Source organism: Lithobates pipiens, unplaced genomic scaffold (assembly GCF_037356315.1).
Source record: "Lithobates pipiens isolate NorthernLeopardFrog02 unplaced genomic scaffold, aLitPip1_a1.2 Scaffold_10, whole genome shotgun sequence".
Classification (NCBI taxonomy): domain Eukaryota; kingdom Metazoa; phylum Chordata; class Amphibia; order Anura; family Ranidae; genus Lithobates; species Lithobates pipiens.
Window position 1 is genome coordinate 21,221,784 of NW_027507686.1, and position 19,759 is coordinate 21,241,542.

Genomic DNA, 19,759 nt, shown 5'->3' on the forward strand with positions numbered 1-19,759 from the left:
AGGAAGGGACTGGGGAATCTGTCCTTTTCTCAAAAGTGAGACATCGAGTGTCTAGACCCCTTTTTTTTTTTTTTTTTTTTTTTTTGTGTAATATTTGTAAAATGTTGTTAAAGCTGTGGGGTGCACACCCTAACACAATAGGCTGTGCATACCTATGGTAGTGCTTGCGCATTGTAGAGTTTGTGTTTTTTTTTTTTTTTTTTTTTTTTCCTCCAGGTAGGATTAAAAAAGCCAATCAAAATTATGTATGTACCACAAAATTCCCTGAGTCCTCCGGGTTAGACTCCCAGTATCTTCCTTTTTTGGAATACAGGAAGGCAGGGCCATGATGGCCACCCTTGTGGTTTCTAAGGTGGTGTCACCATCCACACTTTATTCATGGTGTTTTAAGTGGTGCTGATGTCCCTTCAACTCTACATTAGTAGATGTCCCAGCCCAAGATGCCCAAAATCACATGACTGTCCAAAAAACCCATATTGAACCCCCCCATAAAATAGTGTGGCTTACAAAACCTTAAATATTGTATCCCACAGCAAAAGGGAGTGTGTGTGCTGGAAAGATGGGCACATGTAAGTAAGGGCCCAGATGGCTCAGTAAGTAGTGCATCAGACTTTTAATCTGGAGGTTCAGGTCTCTGCTTTGGCTATGGCTACCTGTGAGGTCCTTGAGCTGCCAATATCACAGGCTATGCAGTAAGCAGCATCCATGTCTCTCAAGTAGGGCTACTGTCTTGGATTTGTAACGTCCAGATCTGTGTGTGGTGTTAAAACGTTTTGCATAAGGTGGATTTTTTTTTTTTTTGTTTTGCAAATCATCCTGAGGATTTTACTCCCGAGTTTCTTTTCCACATATTGCACAATTTTGTCCATGGATCCACTATCAAAGGTAACCTACCATAGAGGGAGCAACCGGAGGACAGTGTACTGGGATTGGCCCCATTAATGACCTACAAGCACAGAAGACTGCTTTTTGCTAGAAAGCAAGGGAGTCCAACAGATTTTTACAGCCTGCAGGAGGTGGATGCATTGACACAGAGCATCACAGCACTTTTAATTATATTTAAAAAAACAAAAACTTTTGCACAGCCATCACTATATGCACGTTAAACTGTCACTCTATATATTTAATGAATTGTATCCTCTTAATTGAGTCACATTTGACTCTGGTTCATATAGTCCTCCATACAAAAACTCTATAGGTTTTCATTCACGTTTGTATTTATTTGGAAAGGATGTACTGGAAATGGAGCGAGTACAAAGAAGGGCAACAAAGCTAATAAAGGGTCTGGAGGATATTAGTTATGAGGAAAGGTTGTGAGCACTGAACTTATTCTCTCTGGAGAAGAGACGCTTGAGAGGGGATATGATTTCATTATATAAATACCGTACTGGTGACCCCACAATATATAAATACCGGACTGGTGACCCCACAATAGGGAGAAAACTTTTTCCATAGAATGGGGTTTAATAAGACTTGTGGCCACTCATTAAAATTAAGAGGTTTAACCTTAAACTATGTAGAGGGTTCTTTACTGTAAGAGAGGCAAACATGTGGAATTACCTTCCACAGGTGGTGGTATCAGTGGGGAGCATGGATAGTTTAACCACTTGAGACCCGCAATACGTCTATTGACGTCATGGGGTTTCGCTGGTTATATCTAAATGATGCCTGAGTCCACAGACATCATTCAGATATTGCCGTTTTCAGCCGGCAATTCCCTACACCATAAGAACGATCATAGTGGCTGTTTCGCTGCTTGATCGTTCTTGCGGGAGGGGACGCCCCCCTCTCCCGCTGCCCTCCGGTGCTTCTACCGACTCACCGTTTCCATCGGTGAGTCGGTCACAGGATCCGCCGGCCCCAGCATGTGATCATAGAGATTTCCAGCGGACTAGATTGTCCCCGGAGTCTCTGTGATCGTTCGGAGGCCGGGAGCGACGTTATGACGTCACGCCCGGCCTCTGTATTCAAATTAACAGCGCCGATCTGGCTAGGAAGCCATGATTGTTTTTTTTTTTTTTTTTAATTCTTCCCAGCCTAGAGGTGAGATATGGGGTCTTATTGACCCCATATTTCACTGTAAATAGGTTTGATCATGCCATATTCCTATTATAAGAGATGTTTACATTCCTTGTAATAGGAATAAAAGTCATCAAATTTTTTTTTTAGTGTAAAACGAAAAAATAAAAAATTTAACAATAAAAAAAATTTAAGCGCCCCTGTCCCCGTGAGCTCGCACACAGAAGCGAACGCATACGTAAGTCCCGCCCACATATGAAAACTGTATTCAAACCACACATGTGAGGTATCGCCGCGAACGTTAGAGTGAGAGCAATAATTCTAGCCCTAGACCTCCTCTGTAACCCAAAACATGTAACCAGTAAAAAAATTTAAAGCATCGCCTATGGGGATTTTTAAATACCAAAGTTTGGCGCCATTCCACGAGCGCGTGCAATTTTGAAGCGTGACATGTTGTGTATCTATTTACTCGGCGTATCCTCCTCTTTCACATTATGCAAAAAAATTGGGCTAACTTTACTGTTTGTTTTTTTGTTTTGTTTTTTAAGGCATGAAACTGTTTTTTTTTCTGAAAAAAACGCGTTCGAAAAATTGCTGCGCAAATACCATGGGAGATAAAAAGTTGCAATGACCGCCATTGTATTCTCTAGGGCAGTGATGGCGAACCTTGACACCCCAGATGTTTTGGAACTACATTTCCTATGATGCTCCACTACACTGCAGAGTGCTAGCGCATCATGGGAAATGTAGTTCCAAAACATCTGGGGTGCCAAGGTTCGCCATCACTGCTCTAGGCTCTTTGCTAAAAAAACATATATAATGTTTGGGGGTTCTATGTAATTTTCTAGCAAAAAAATTAGGAATTTTACATGTAGGAGAGAAATGTCAGAATTGGCCTGGGTCTGAAGTGGTTAAAAAAACTATTAGTATTACATTGTATATCCCTGTATGTTGTGGTCGTTCAGGTGCTTATCTAACATATAATCACACATATAGGTTGGACTTGTGTCTTTTTTACCTCACCTACTATGCAACAGTAATTCCACAAACTGTAACATGATTGTGGTTCTCAATGACAGTGAAATCCCTTCTTTCTGAGATTTGTGGTGGCAACCAAGCGAGTTATCTCCCTCCAGATGGTGGATGGGGCTAGCAGGACTGTGATTGGTGTTAGCAGTGGCCAACAATGACAGTACCCCCCCCCCCCCCCCCCAGAACTGCACCCAATCTCTTCATTGTCACAAAAGCTGATGATGGCAGCCAGGGCCGGCGCTACCACTAGGCGGATTAGGCAACCGCCTAGGGTGCACTGCCGCTGGCTATTTTACACTGTCCTCCACAGAGCCATGTCACGCAGTGCCCCCGCCCTGGCTCTCCGCTCTTATGTGTTTTCAGATGAGTAATCCCCCCTCTCTGCTCTTCTATCAGCCAAAGAGTGTCACAGGTCCAACCCCAGGGCGCTCTCTAATGTGTGAAGTTGGGGAGGTGTGGGCGGCCAGGCATCCATCGTTACATGGCCGTGAACAGCGAGGGGCTGGCAGAGAGCAGATAAGCCGGAGAGCCGGGGACTCAGGAGAAGAGCTCCACCGTGGCCACGCCTCCTTCGTGACATCGCCTCCCCCAGGAGGCAAGCGCGCGCAGTGTACCCCATGCTTCCAGAGCACGGACTTCTCCAAGTTCCTCTCCGAAGCTGGATGACAGGCTCGCTGCTCACTGGGGGGCACAGAGCTGTCACAGAGGATGGCAGGAGGCGCAGGCTGCAGCGGGAGCCGCTAGAATTGGACGGATCGAAGCAGGAGACTGGCATCATGGTATAGAAGGTACTGTGTGTCATACACACCTGCAGACAGAGACTGGGACAGAGGTGGGACTACAGGAGCAGGGCTAGGGGTCTCTCATCTCCTTTAAACTCCTCCTGCCCCTCTCTCTCAGTCCTCCCCCTCTCTCTAAGCCCCCTCCCCTCTCAGCCCCCCTCGATCACCCCCCCCTCTCCTAGCCATCCCTATACTCTCAGCCCCCCTCCCTTCTCTCTCAGTCCCCCTCAATCACCCCCCTATCTTAGCCATCCCTATACTCTCTAAGCCCCCCTCTTTTCTCACCCACCAGTCTCTCTCAGCCATCCTCCCTCTCTCAGCCCCCTCTCTCTCTCTAAGCCCCCTCCCCTCTCAGCCCCCCCTCTCTCTAAGCCCCCCTCTTTTCTCACCCACCAGTCTCTCTCAGCCATCCTCTCTCACCCCTCCCTATTCTCTCAGCCCCCTCTCTCTCTCTAAGCCCCCTCCCTTCTCTCTCAGCCCCCCTCGATCACCCCCCCCGCTCTTCTAGCCATCCCTATACTCTCAGCCCCCCCTCTCTAAGCCCCCCTCTTTTCTCACCCACCAGTCTCTCTCAGCCCTCCCTTTTCTCTCAGCCCCCCTCTCTCGGCCCACCCTATTCTCTCAGCCTCCTCTCTTCTCTCTCACCCCTCCCTATTCTCTCAGCCCACCTGTCTCTATCAGCCCCCACTCTCTTAACCCCCCTCTCCCTCAGCCCTCCCTCCTACTTCTCTCTCAGCACCCCTCACTCAGCCCTCCCCCTCTCTCTAAGCCCCTTCCCTTCTTTCTCAGCACCCTTCTCTCTAAGCCCCCCCTCTCAGTCCTCCCCTCCTCTCAGCCCTCCACCCTCGATCACCCCCCCTCCCTTCTCTCTCACTCATCCCCCCCTCTCTTAGCCATCCCTATACTCTCAGCCACCCCCTCTCTCTAAGCCCCCCTCTTTTCTCACCCACTAGTCTCTCTCAGCCCCCCCTCTCTCTAAGCCCCCTCCCTTTTCTATCAGCCCCCCTCTCTCGGCCCACCCTATTCTCTCAGCCCCCTCTCTTCTCTATCAGCCCCCACTCTCTTAACCCCCCTCTCTCAGCCCTCCCTTCTACCTCTCTCTCAGCCCACCCGTTACTCTCAGCCCCCCTCTCTTAGCCCTCCCTCCATTCTTAGCCAGCCATCCCTCTCTCAGCCCTCCCTCCTACCCCCTCTCAGTCCCCCTCTCTCTTAGCCCCCCTCTCTCTTAGCCCCCCTCTCCTCTTCCCCCAATTAGCTGGTCTTGCCTAGGGCACAAAATAGGCTAGCACTGGCCCTGGTCAGGTAGGCAAGTGTATGTGTCAGGTAGGTCAGTGTATGTGTCAAGTCACATGTGTTACAGGGGCAAAGGGGGTGGAGTCAGGGGCAGGGCCAAAGTGGGGGCGACAAAATGAGGGTTCGCCTAGGGTGTCAAAAATCCTTGCACCAGCCCTGATGGCAGCTACACAGGGAAGTTAGAGAACCAAACAATGTTTGCCATCTTTTACAATGTGTGGGGGCGCAGTGCCATCCCCTCAGTGCAGATGTGACATGGGGAACTCTGAAATTAGAATGCATTGCTGTCTCACTGACACTTCCCTGTGCTGCTCTGCTGATGAGAGAGAGACTTCATGTTCCACTTGCGGCACCAGTGCCGGGGGTTGCCTACCCCTGTAATAGGATATAGTTATCTATATGACATAGGGTTTAAATTACAGATCCAGATTATCACATTAGGATCTGATGTATTTTTAGGTGGAGCAGGTGCGTTTTTATATATATATATATATAACCTATAACCTATTCTCAAGCTGCCCCTCAGTGGGAACACAGCTCAAAAATATTTGCCATTTATTCCCTAGGTGTGAATGTTTTACAATAATATGCATGCAAGCATCATTAATTTTCATAATGACATACCTGGTTGAGTGCAGCCAGAATTTGGGTCTGAATGTAAACACTCCCCAGTTGAAGAGAATGCCTCTGAGTTTTGGAACAGTGAAAAAGTTGCGAGTAAAACCGTTCTGCAGCAGGGACTATTCCGGAAGGGCTAATGGAGATCTCTGGTCCGAGGAGACACAGGAAAGTGGTTTGAACAGAGAGTAGGGTTAAAAAAAATAAAAAAAAATAAAAATAATAATAATTTGTAACTCTACAACACCACTATTTGCACCCTGGATACAAGATGTACAAATGCATGCAAGGGTCAACAAGCCCCAACTCTAAAAAGTGGGGTCATACATTCATGTCAGGTACCATTTGAATGCCAAAGTTGCAGGTGGCCAGGGAGCAAAGTTTGGAGGGACGTAACCTTGAAGTTGAGGGAGCAGAAACCATTTTTTTTACTTTAAGAGACAATTGCGCATTCATGCAACACTGCATCCAAAGAAAATCAGTCCTGATTTTCTTTGGATGCAGTGTTGCATGAATGCGCAATTGTCTCTTAAAGTAAAAAAATGGCCAAGATGCACCCCTTAAAAGGAAACAAAAGTGAAATCCTTAATTAATGCTCCCATCGTCGACTCCTCTTTAATGCGTCTCACCCGTCACGTTACATTGCCGATCGAGGATGCGGTCTCTTTTTGGGATGTACTCGAATGAAAGATGGATTTGGAATTGAAGAAAGCATATTCCACGGCTGGGGGAGCTTGTAGGCCAGAGCCATCTCGGGATGGACATCCAGAATAGAGAAAGACCTACAAGATGGCGTCGAGATGGGGAAGATAATATCCTCTCTGCAAGTCAGACTAGCAGGAGACTTTGTAGTAGAGGCCTCGGTAGATATTATAAGGTCTTTAGCCAGGTCAATGCTGGCTTCAGTAACAGCAAGAAGGGCTCTATGGCTCAAACCCTGGATGGCCGATGCAGCATCCAAAACGAATTGGTGCAGGATTCCGTATGATGGCTCAAACCTATTCGGTGCCAAATTAGATTCTGCCATCTCCAAGGTAACAGGAGGGAAATCAGGTCTGATCCTCTCCGATAGAAGACCCAGAACACAAAGGACCAGCTTACAAATGCAATCTTCCGGATAAATACAGAGAATCCAGATCCTACCATCCGGGTAGGGAGTTTAGAAGAGACTGGAAGAACATAAAACCTTCCTTTCTCAGGATACAGAAGTCCAAGGCTACCCAGGTTGGGGAACAGCAGAAATCGTTTTGAAATTCCACCCGCCCACCCAGCTCAGGTTGCTAGGCTGAAAAACGTCTTCAAAATTTGGTCAAACCACATAAAAGGACTTATGGACGTTATCCACAATCAAATTCGGTCACAGATGGAAATTCAAAAACAGAATCCCAGCAAATCACTTCCGGACAACCAGACTTACATCCTCACTATCCAAAAGAAATCTGCTAGTGAAGTACATAGCAGAATTGAAACAGAAAGGAGCAATCCTGGAGGTTCCATCATACCAAAAAGGGAGAGGGTTCTACTTCCCTGTTTTTGGTGAAAAAGAGGACAGGCGACTTGCGACCTGTTTTAGACCTCAAACGGCTCAACAGAGGCATCAAAGTGGAGTCTTTCAAAAAGGAAAGTCTACAGTCTATTCTTCTGGCGATAAATCTAGATGACTGGATGCTTTCAATAGATTTATTAAACGCTTATCTTCATGTGCCAGTTCATCCGGCCTTTCAGAAGTTTCTGCGATTCGCCATAAAACAGCATCACTTCCAATTCAGGTGTCTCCCATTCGGTATCTCCTCAGCTCCCAGGACATTCACCAAAGTTCTGTTACCACTAGTGGCATTTCTCAGGGAGAGGGGATTAGGAATCCACCATTACCTAGACGACATCCTGCTTTTAGCAGAAGATCAGGAGACACTGATCCATCACCGGGAGATTCTCCTTACAACGCTTCAGAAGTTCGGATGATTAATCAACTGGAAAAAGAGCAGTCTACAACCTACACAAAATATGGTATTTTTGGGGGCAGACCTAGACACCAGGTTGAACAAGATAAAGCTCCCGCAGGAGAAGGTCAAGCCTCTAATATGGAAGATGCAGAGACTTATCAACAAACCACTTGCCAGCCAGAGCCTGTCCGAGTGTACTGGGGTCCATGTCCGCAACCATACCCATGGTGCAATGGTCGCAGTGGCACATGAGATCTCTTCAGAACTAATTTCTCAGGCAGTGGGATGGAGTATCGATGCGTCAGACCATCTTTATCTCCAGATCGGTGAAGCAATTGGTATGGTGGTGGACACACCCGAGCAATCTCGCAAGATACAGACCAATAGTCCCTCCAAACCCAGAAGTAATCACTTCAGATGCCTGCCAGAGCAGTTGGGGAGCCCACTTTCAGGATCAGGCAGCCCAGGGGCAGTGGCATTTTCAGGCCTTAGGCCTAGTCTCAAACATACTGGAGCTCAGAGCAGCCTTCCATGCCTTCAGAGAGTTTGCACCACTCCTGAGAGGCAAGAATGTGATTATTCACATGGACAACAAAGTGGCGGTGTCTTATATTCAGAGGCAGGGAGGTACAAGGAGTGCCACATTGATGGAGGAGGTTCGGCCCATATACAGCTTTACGAGTTTTAAAGCAGTGTATGTCCCAGCAACACAGAACATATTAGCCGACTACCTAAGTCGAGAAACATTATCCAACAAGTGGTCTTTGAACCCTGGGGCAGTCTCTCTCCTTGCAGAAGTCTGGGGAATGCCAGAAATAGGTCTAGCAGCCACACCGTTGAATACCAAGTGCCACAGATTCCTGTCAAGAGGTTCGTTTCCATGGGCGGAGGGGGTGGATTGTCTGAGTCACCCATGGAACTTCAGGTTGGGGTATATATTTCCTCCAACCCCATTGATTGCAAGGTTCCCATCCAGGCTCCAGAGATCCTCAGCGTCAGTAATCGCAATTATTCCACTGTGGCCAAGAAGGCCGTGGTTCACGACACTTTTACAGCTCAGCCTGCAATCTCCTATTCCTTTCCGATAACTCCGGATCTTTTATCTCAAGGTCAATTGCTGCATCCAGCACCAGAGAGGTTGCACCTGATGGCCTGGAGATTGAGAGGGCTAGACTAAGAGCTCAGGGCTGTTTTTATATCAACTCTGATGCAAGCCAGGAAGGTTACTACCAATACCATTTATTCTAAAATTTGGGAAAGATTCTGCTCCATGGCTCAACAGAGGGGATTGAATAGCATTTCTCCGGAACCTTCTCATATTCTATAATTCCTCCAATCAGGGGTTAACAAGGGTCTGAGCTTAAGTTCAAGTATCTGCCCTGTCAGACAAAACAGATACAAAGTGGGCATTCCATCCTTTAGTAATCCAGTTCCTAAGGGCCTATCTAAAGATCAAACCCCCTAGGAAACCAGTCTTTCCATCATGGAATCTATCAGTAGTTCTGCATGCTCCATCTACTCCTCCGTTTATTCCGTTTGAAACAATCTCCCTATGGGACTTAACTTTGAAACTGACCTTCCTCATTGCAATTACATCAGCAAGAAGGGTGTAAGATCCAAGCATTGATGATTTCAGAACCTCATTTGGTTCTCTTCCCTGACAGAGTGGTTCTAAGACCCTCGGAACGATTCATACCCAAAAGTAGCTACTTCCTTCCACTACAACCAGGACATTATCCTACCATCCTTCTCTAACGATCAGGGAGATCCGCATCCACTAGATGTGAGGACAACCATTATTAACTACTTAACTGCTACCACCTCTTTTAGAAGGACAGATTCTCTTTTGATTATCCCTTATGGAACCAAACGCGGGCAAGCAGCTTCCTCTAGTACCATTGCATCCTGGCTGGTCAGAACCATTAAGAAGGCATATTCCACCCAGCACCTGACGATTTCTGAAGACATCAGGGCTCATTCAACTAGGGCAGTGGCTACCTCCTGGGCAGCATATTGCAGAGTCTCTCCAGAAACAATATGCAGAGCAGCAACTTGGTCCTCTGGGCATACCTTTATTTCCCACTACAAGGTGGACTCGGCTCACCTGTCCATGACTGACTTTGGCAGATCCATCATTAGAGCCAATTCTTCCGCATTATGAGGAATAAAGTTTATTTTTACTTGCACGCACCTGACTGGCGAGTTATTTCCCAGTGTGTGCTGCCATGAAGGCGTCAGGAAAATGGAAAATTGTATACTCACCTTCCGTAATTTTCCTTTCCCGACGCATGTTCATGGCAGCACACAGCTCCCACCCTGTTTCTTTGTGATGATATGTACAGAGAATGCAGCAGGGGGTCTCCCCTTCAAATTTATAGTTAATCCAATCCTGTCAGGTTGTGGGGGCGGAGTCACAACCCAGTGTGTGCTGCCATGAAGACGAGTCAGGAAAGGAAAAATTACGGAAGGCGAGTATACAATTTTCCGTTTTCCAAGCTGCCAGCACAAGGTCTTTTAAGCCCTGCAGCAACACTTAAGAGGGGGTGGGGGAGACAAAAAAAACACCCCCCCCACCCTAAACATGCAGCCTATAGATGGCTGTATATGCAGCTCATTTTTTGTAACCTGTTCTTAGATTTGACAAAGCCCCCAATCACATGTTCACCTACACCATTATAAACATACGCACACCACATCGACCGTACATACTGTTTTATTAACCATTCACTTAAACAAAGAAAAAAAAAAAAAAAACACACCAGAAAATGTCCAGGTAACATTGTGATCGCCCAAATTGGAACAAAATAAAATCAACAAGCGTGTAATTGGTACTGGAAATACAGGCCATGAAATTTTTTATTCTATATGTAGCAGCTCATGTAAGTGCAGCCAAAAAATACACAGCTTCAGAGGAGGGGAAAAAAAATAAAATAAAAACAAAAAAACACTTTTTTACATGTATGAAATAAAACAGAAAACATAAAATCTACACAAGAGACAGGCAACCTGCAGCACCCAGCAGCTGCTGAGGAACTCAAGATCTCGTTGAGATTCAGCGTTCAACCTCGGAAGGATTACCTGTTGCCTGACCCTAATCTAGACAGACTGGTGTAAAAAAAAAAAAAAAAAAAAAAAAAAAAAAAATTAAGCAATTGGTATGGAGAGCAGTAATTGAATCTCTTCTTCATTTAAAAAAAAGGGATTTGGTTTATTTATTTATTTTTTTAAAGCTACAGAATGGTCGAAACTGCATGTAAGGTGTGTGGTTAGTATTAAATTATACACTGTAAATACTATAGAACCATTTTTGTTTTAAGTTACACATACAGCAACAGAGACGTCCCATATCAGGATTGTTTGGGCAAAAATTTCAGCTGGGTTGCAGGAAAAAAAACAAACAAAAAATAGAAAAAAAAAAAAAAAAAAAAAAAAAAAAAAAAACAACAGGCAGAAAAACATAATTCAAAAAAGGTAATCCTTTTTGTTGTGCAACTTTGTAGAGAAAGGTTTACTGATGAGCACACTGTACGCCAGGCCCATGGTGGCTGCTTTCTTCATCTGAACTATCGTTGTAGGCCTCACGCCTCTGCCCACTTCCCGGGCCACGGGTGCTGTCAAATTCTTGAAGGTCTACTTCCTCTGCTTCTGAGGCAATGGTGGAGGATTCAGGTCTGGCAGGTAGGAGGTCTTCAAGTTCCTATAGAGAAGGACAGCACGAAATTAGGTCAACCTGAAAAGTTAACCAGCGGCCGAACTATGGGTCAGGCCACTCACGCGTTTAACCACTTGCTTAGTGAGCACTTATACCCCCTTTCCTGCCCATGCCAATTTTCAGCTTTCAGTGCTGTTGCACTTTAACGGACAACTGCACGGTCATGCTACTCTGTACCCAAATTACATTTTTATAATTTATATTTTTTGCACACAAATGGAGCTTTGTTTTTGTGCCATTTAATCACCACTGGGTTTTTTTTTATTTTTTGCTAAACAAACGGGAAAAAATAAATAAATAAAAGTTGCCAAATTTGATAAAATATGAACAGGTAATTTTTCTCCTCCACTGATGGGCACTGATAGATTGGTCTGGTGGGCACTGATTACCAGCACTGACAGTGGGAACAAAAAAAAGCCGGTAACCAGCTTCTGTTTACTTCTGTGTTCAGCGGTCATTGGCCGACAGCTGATCACGTGGGTAAAGGGCCCAGTGTGATTGCCCTTTGCCATGCTCTGTGATTAGCAGGGTACCAAGGACTCGGTGACCACAGAGCGAGCACAGGCGACGCTAGAACAGGGGGACATAGACAAAGGGAAGGGGAAGCCCATGCTGTAACAGTCTTTCGGCTATAGTGCAGGCATCAAGAGGTTAACTATGAAGTAGTAAATAAGCTGTAAAATTGAACTCGGAGAAAGGGAGGGGGGGGGGGGGCACCACTCTCCCTTGCAATGGAACCCCCCCCCCCCCACTGCAAGGATTAAAGCGGTAGTAAAGTCCGCTTTGTGGTAAGCCTGTAAGGCTTACCTGTAGGTTAAATGATCATCTCCTAAACATGCACCGTTTAGAAGATATTTACCCTGGATGCAGCTTGTGAGCTCACTGGCGCGTGCGCTCTTCAGAGCATCGTGCCGGAGCTGAGGAGCGTGATGTCATTGTGGCTCTGGCCACTCATACAGCCTGCGAACCCAAAAGACAGACTGGGGGAAGATGGAAGCACCGTCAATAGTGATGGTGCACTTCGTTCAAAGGTATTTCATAATGTGCTACTACACGATGCCTACTAGCACATTATGCAATTGCGCAACTGCCATTTAAAGCGGAGGTCCAGCTGAAATATTTATTTATTTATTTATTTTTAAAGTCAGCAGCTGACTGTCCAGGGTGCCCACGATGTCAGCGGCCCGAGGCAGATCCGTCCATTGTATTGGGTCCCAGCGCTGCCATTCGAACTAAGGGAAACAGGTAGTGTGGAGCCTTGCGGCTTCACTGCCTGTTTCCGATCATGCGGCACTTTGTGAATGGCCGGCTGTGTTCTGGGACACACACAGTTCCCAGAACAAGGCGCGCCCAATTCCCCAGAAGATAACGCGAGGAAGAGAAGAATGAAGATCACCGCGGAGTAGGTCATGTGGCAGACTAGGACGATCTGCCTAGCAACAGCCATTTCTGGCAAATAAAAAATAAATAAAATAAATATAGATATAGATATATTATATTTTTCAGATTTAGGAGCATTTTGATGCATTTTTTTTTTTGGATCTCCGCTTTAAATACTCATTTAGGGGGCAGGGATTGGTAGTGTGTGTGTGTATAAACTCCTGGCCCGTCTAATCAAAAAAACCTACCTTCTGGATTTTAGACAAACCAGGTAATTTAGTAAAAAAAATTGTATTATAAACATACAATAAAATTGCAAATCGCAAGAAAAGTATAGTTGCATAAAAAAAAGTGTAACAAATATACTCAGGTAAACATTGGTATGGAACTCAGCTGTCCTGTAGACAAAGTTTAGCTAGTGAGAGCACATACTGCAAATGATGCCTAAAATATTTCGAACATTGTAGAGTACCTCCTTTGGAGAGATTATATATATATATATATATATATATATATATATATATATATATATATATATATATATATATATATATATATATATATATATATATATATATAAATAAAACACACACGCACAACATGATTTTTGTCTATAAAATCCAGAGGGGTATTACCGTGCTGTTTGGCACTAGGTTTTCCTTTTTGTCTAAATACTTGTTTAGGTCTAGAAGGCCAAATCAGTTTTACTTACTATGCTTTCGGCTTGTGGACTGTCCCTGGGCAGCCTCATGTCCAATGCAAGGTTGTGGGCTCTGCACTGCACTTGGTGTTAGAGGACCTGAGATTGGTGAAGCATAGGGGAGAAGAGACTGTGGCGACTTGTCTTACAGCCTGGATGAGTAGAGGTTCAGGCAAGTAAAACAGCCTTTTTTATTTTGAAGAAACCCAAATCTAAATGAGCATTTAGATTCCTTTCTGATTGAGCCACTGACATCACTGTGCCTCGCCTGCTTCCTCCAGAGAACATTGTCCACTTGAAAGTCCACAAAAATTTGCATGAGAACACAGTGCAGGAATAAATTCTCATGGAATGAGGCACAGAGAAGTTACCACCACCTCCGTTCCGTCAGATCGCAGCCAATGATGTCAATGTGTGCATTTACAATTTTTTTTCCCATTGAACCCTGCAGTACATTGCACCTACGATCAGTGCTTTATATACAGTGCGTTGAAAATTTTCAAATTTTGTCATGTTATAAACATAAATGTATTCTATTGGAATTTTATGTGATAGACCAACACAAAGTGGTACATAATTATGAAGTGGAAGGTAAATGATTAATGTTTTTCAATTTCCATTTTTCTACAAATATGTGAAACGTGTGGGGTGCATTTGTATTCAGCCCCCTTTACTCAGATACCCCTAACTAAAAATCTAGTGGAACCAATTGCCTTCAGAAGTCACTTAATTAGTAAATAAGAGTCCACCTGTGTGTAATTCTAATCTCAGTATAAATACAGCTGTCCTGTGAAGCCCTCAGACGTTTGTTAGAGAATCTTAGCGAACAAACAGCATCATAAAAGGCAAAGGAACACACCAGACAGGTCAGGAATAAAGTTGTGGGGAAGTATAAAGCAGGTTTAAATTATAATATAATATATATATATATATATATATATATATATATATATATATCTATCTATCTATCTATCTATCTATCTATCTCAAGCTTTGAACATCTCACAGAGCTCTGTTCAATCCATCATCCGAAAATCGAAGCGTATGGCTCAACTGAAAAATCTACCAAGACATGGCCGTCCACCTAAACTAACAGGCCAGGCAAGGAGAGCATTAATCAGGGAAGCAGCCAAGAGGTCCATGGTAACTCTAGAGGAGCTGCAGAGATCCACAGCTCAGGTGGGATTTTGTCCACAGGACAACCATTAGTCTTGCTCTCCACAAATCTGCCCTTTATGGAAGAATGGCAAGACAGACATGGTTGAAAGAAAGCCATGCTTTTTTTTTTTTTACGAGAAGCCATGTGGAGGACACAGCAAACATTTGGAAGAAGAAGGTGATCTAGTCTGATGAGACCAAAAATTAAAACTTTATGGCACATCCCCTGAACACACCATCCCCACTGTGAAACATGGTGGTGGCAGCTTCATTTTGTGGGGATGCTTTTCTTCAGCAGGAACAGAGAATCTGGTCAGAGTTGATGGGAAGATGGATGAAGCCAAATACAGGATAATCTTAAAAGAAAACCTCCCAGCAGGATGACCCTAAACATACAGCCAGAGCTACAAAGGAAATAGTTTAGAATCAAAGCATTTTCATGTGTTAGAATTGCCCAGTCAAAGTCCAGACCTAAAACCAATTGAGAATCTGTGGCAAGACTTGAAAAAACTGCTGTTCACAGACGATCTCCATCCAATCTGACAGAGCTTGAGCTATTTTGCAAAGAATGGGCAAAAATGTCCCTCTCTAGATGTGCAAAGCTGCTAGAGACATCCCCAAAAAAAGACTTGCAGCTGTAACAGCAGTGAAAGGCGGTTCTACAAAGTATTGACTCAGGGGGGCCGAATGCACACTGTTCAGATTTTTTTGTAAAAAATAATGTTAAACCATTTATCATTTTTCTCTCACTTCACAATTATGTGCCACTTTGTGTTGGTCTATCACATAAAATCCCAATAAAATACACTTACCCTTTTGGTTATAACATGACAAAATGTGGAAAATGTCAAGGGGTACTGATACTTTTTCAAAGGCACTGTACATGGCACAGGCTCAATCAATGCTTTCTCCCAGCAACGTATGTATGCTTCTGGGTTAGTTTCTCCAAACAGTTCACAAAGAGAACTGACATTTGGTGGAGATGCCTCATTTGTTGAACAGAACTCAAGGTGGAACACGGATAATGCAAGACCTGCAACAGAGGGCCTTTAAGATGGAAGCTGAAGAAAAAAGGAAAAAAATTGTGCAACCATACTATTTTCATTCTCCTTTGCTGCGTTTAAGCCACGAAAGGGAGAAATGGAAGCATAGCCAACACTCATTAGATATTAAACAATTGCAAGACTACTTACTGTTAGTTTCTCTGGGTTGATCCAGTTGTTTTCTGGGAACTGGACATCAAACTTAATAAACAGATCTCCTTTTTCAAAGGGATTGCGATATTGTGGCATGCCTTCACCTCTGACAACGCGTACGGAGCCTAGCCAAAGAAGAGCGTGTAAAGTTACATAGAGAAACACATAACATAACCCTCAGCTAAGGAGCTGGTCATAAGAGGCCAGAGTGGTTGTAAAAGCCCTATACTTTACCAGGCTCAATCACTTTTCCAGGAGGATATTTGACGACAATCTGACGGCTATCAAGGTGCTTGAAAGTGAACTGGAAACCACACAATGCTTCAACCAGACCGATCTTGTGTGTCATATGCAGGTCATTTCCCTCTCGTTGAAAGCTCTGTAAAACAAAACGTGGTTAGATTAAAAGGAGCATCTCAGGAACCTCCGACTGAATCGGCTATTCATCCGCTAACGAGCTTGAACCTGCTCGGCTTTGCCGCAAGTGAATTCATTGCCCTGAAATCAGAGCGCCAGCTTCCATCACAGGCATACGAGACAGGCATTTTGCTTCGAGTCCCTTTAAGGGGCAGTCCCGCAGATATTTTTTTTATGAATGGATATCGACACATCTAATCACCTTTTTACATTCTTTGGTAACCACCTGCTAGAGCCCAAAGCTAAGCAAGGGGATCTTTCATTGCTGCAATCTCATTGATGGTGCCATGTCAAGTGATATTTAGAGTCATAGTGGAAATGCCTGATCTGTAAAGTGAAAGTTGGGAGGGCATGTAAGGAGACTCGTGTGACAGACAGCTCTGGTTGGGAGTGCCCAAGTAAGTGATGTGCTATAATGACCAAAAGAAAATGAAGCATGGCCAAGACAATTTGTAGAACTATGTAGAAGTTTTAACTATGAAGTCAGGGTATAGACCTACTCGCCCTTTAAATCCTTCATGACCAAGAGTATTTTATAGATTTACCTAGTGATGCTGATCTGCAGGTTTTAACTGCCTTTTAGCTATTATTTTCAAGTAATTTCTAAAGCCTCAAGGTTTTTCATCTTAATGCATTAAAGGTGAAAAAACCTGTACTTGTGCTGCACCCCCCCCCCCCCACATATGATCCAGCGATGTGTATGGGTGCATTGCCTGCCGTCTCTCTCCTGTTTGGACAGACTGATAGCAGCAGGAGCCATTGGCTCCCACTGCTGTCAAATTCTGTGACACGGGAGCAAGCATACACGGGTGTCCCCAGGGAAAATGGCATTCCCTGGGGGAATTCATTAAAGAGGCAGGGCCTGGAGCACAGACGGGGGACCCCAAAAGAAGATGATCTGCTCTGCTCTGTGCAAAACCATCCCAAAGAGCAGGTAAGTATAGACTTTTTTAAAATAAAAATAAAAGGTTTACAACCACTTTAAGCTAGAGTAGTATTACATACTAAAAGGCCGATGTTTGCCCAAAGAGAATGTAGATCTAATTTAGTGGACCCCATTGGAAACCTTGCAGTTGCAATTGGAAACTTCAAAAAAAAAAAAATAGCTAAGTTTCCCAACAGTTTCACCTAACATCTTCCCTTCTTTGCAACTCATTGACCTGAGTAAGTAAGCAGTTCAAGAGTTCCAGGTGAGTGACTGAGAAGATACCGAAATCAGAGGATCAACATTAAAGCCAAACAATGAAATGCAGCAGCTCTTTACTCTCCAAAGTGATATTCAGCCAGCCAATCAAAATCCTACAATCTAGTGACATCTTACGTCACAGTCACCATACCCTAAGGAAATGATAGGCTGGAGCTTGTGTTTTCTGCTTCACAACACAAAACTACCTCCTGCTTATATAAAGTTTGTTCAATTTGGTTACAGTTAATTAGCCCATTTACACACCTCATGTTCTTTCTCTTGTAGCACCAGCACAATGTCTCCAGGCTCCACTCCCGGGGCCTGGTCTGCCTCTCCAGCGAATGTGATTCTCTGTCCGTGTTTCATGCCTTTGTCCACGTGAACCTCTAGGATTTTCACTTCTTTGATTACTTTTTTGCCTTCACATTTTTTACAGCGATCTTTTTCATTAATTACTTCCCCTGAAAGAAAGGCACAGGATATTGGGACATAAGGATGGCAAAATATTTTACTTGCAATATTTTTTATTAAATTATGGTTGCCAAACTGGAGGAAAAACTTGTCAAGAAGATTTAAATACAAAAAAATAAAACACACAATAAAGCACTAGTGAAACAGAAAGCAAAAAGTGCTTCAAGTGGTTAAATAGAAAAGCTAATAAAAAAACTTTTAAAAGTGCAAGAGCGATCATCTATACCAGTGATGGCAAACCTTGACACCCCAGATATTTTGGAACTACATTTCCCATGACGCTCCACTATACTGCAGAGTGCATGAGCATTATGGGAAATATAGTTTCAAAACATCTGGGGTGCCAAGGTTCGCCATCACTGATCTATATACTAAGAACATACGTGTTATCACAACAGAAGTTCTTGATTAGACCTAACCGACACAGCCAAGTGCAAGGAGGAGGCAGAAAAAAAAAAAAAAGAAGAATAGAAAGGTAGAAAAAGAGCAGATCCTAAAAGGAGAAAGCTAGAGGAGTGGAAAACTCTATGGTTCTGGAGGCCCTATAATTCAATGTGCATATAATCTCATCCAAGGACTCCAGACCTTCTTCAAAATGTTTATGGGAATCTTGGAAATGATGTTAGCTAGCTGTTCACGAACCATTATCCAGGGGACTTTTTGCTGTTCCCGAGATACTGGAACTGAAGCCTCCTTTCAATGTCTAGCAAATGTTAGCTTGATCGCCAGAAGGATAAAAAATGTCTGGGGCTTGTGGAACGGAAACTCCACACAACTGTCTAAGGAGGGCAAATACGCACTTAGGCTTGTCAATCGATTCGGCATTAATTGGACATAACTTATTCTGCCACTGAAATGAATTACCTCTTGACACGCCAACATGGATTTAGATCTGTCAAGCGTTTTTCTGCCAAAACCGCTGCTGCGTCTGGATGTGCTGGCAGTGGGTTCTGCCTCTAAATGCCTATGTGCATAGACACATAGGGGTGTTTAGAAGCAGAAAAATAAAAAGTAAAAATTTAATTTAAAAAAGCCAGTCTGCATGAGGCCTAAGGCTCGGTTCACACAGGGGGCGATGCGAGGCAACACGACTTGCCTCGCCGCGACGACTTGCAAATGACTTCTGTATAGAAGTCAATGCAAGTCGCCCCGAGGTCGCCCAAAAGTAGTACAGGAACCTTTTTTCTGAGTCGGAGCGACTCGAGTCGCTCCTCTTAGAACGGTTCCATTGTACAGAACGGGGGCGACTTGTCAGGTCGCGGCACGGCAAGTCGTGTCGCCTCGTGTCGCCCCCTGTGTGAACCGGCCCTTACAACTGAATGGGTCCAGGGGCACCAAGGAGTTGCATATAACCCTTAGGCTTTGAGTTCAGCACCAGGGAGAGAAAGAAAAAGAAAGAACATAGCAAGGTTCAAGGACTTGCAACCCCCTTGAAAAATCAGGGTTTGGAGAAAGTTTACAACTTTTAGCAACTGTACCCATACCCAAGCCACTCTGAATAGTTTAAAGATATGGCAGCAGCTGTCTCAAACATGGCACAGTGTTCTTTACTCACAGAGAGTACAGGTTCACATTACACAAAGAGTTTTACCTTCCCCATTGCAGTCAGAACAGACTGACTGCATCTGCTGCACCATCCCTGGAGCCAGCTGTCTGATCATTATACGCACACCTCGGCCTCTGCAGGCTGTACATTTCTGAACTGCTCCACTCTTACCACCTTGTCTAAAGGGAACAGAAATACAAAAGCATTAGAGTAGAGAAAGCTAAAAAACTACACAGATGATACAAGCAAAACAATTAAGGCAAGTTATGGTGTCTAATATCCAGTGCTTGCAATTGCAGTTAATAT

General features: G+C 44.3%; 1 protein-coding gene across 1 annotated transcript in view; it reads right to left on the reverse strand.

The window, feature by feature from the left end:
* Window positions 1-10,509: 10,509 nt before the first annotated feature.
* The window catches only part of DNAJA2 (DnaJ heat shock protein family (Hsp40) member A2), a 29,981-nt gene continuing 20,731 nt past the window's right edge, over window positions 10,510-19,759 (reverse strand). Inside the window, exons 5-9 of the mRNA XM_077452494.1 lie at window positions 19,499-19,632; window positions 17,701-17,897; window positions 16,068-16,212; window positions 15,831-15,958; window positions 10,510-11,384 (exon numbers count right to left, since the gene is read on the reverse strand). Of these exons, the coding sequence (XP_077308620.1) occupies window positions 11,196-11,384; window positions 15,831-15,958; window positions 16,068-16,212; window positions 17,701-17,897; window positions 19,499-19,632 (793 nt within the window). The 3' untranslated portion in view covers window positions 10,510-11,195. The remainder of the gene's footprint in view (window positions 11,385-15,830; window positions 15,959-16,067; window positions 16,213-17,700; window positions 17,898-19,498; window positions 19,633-19,759) is intronic.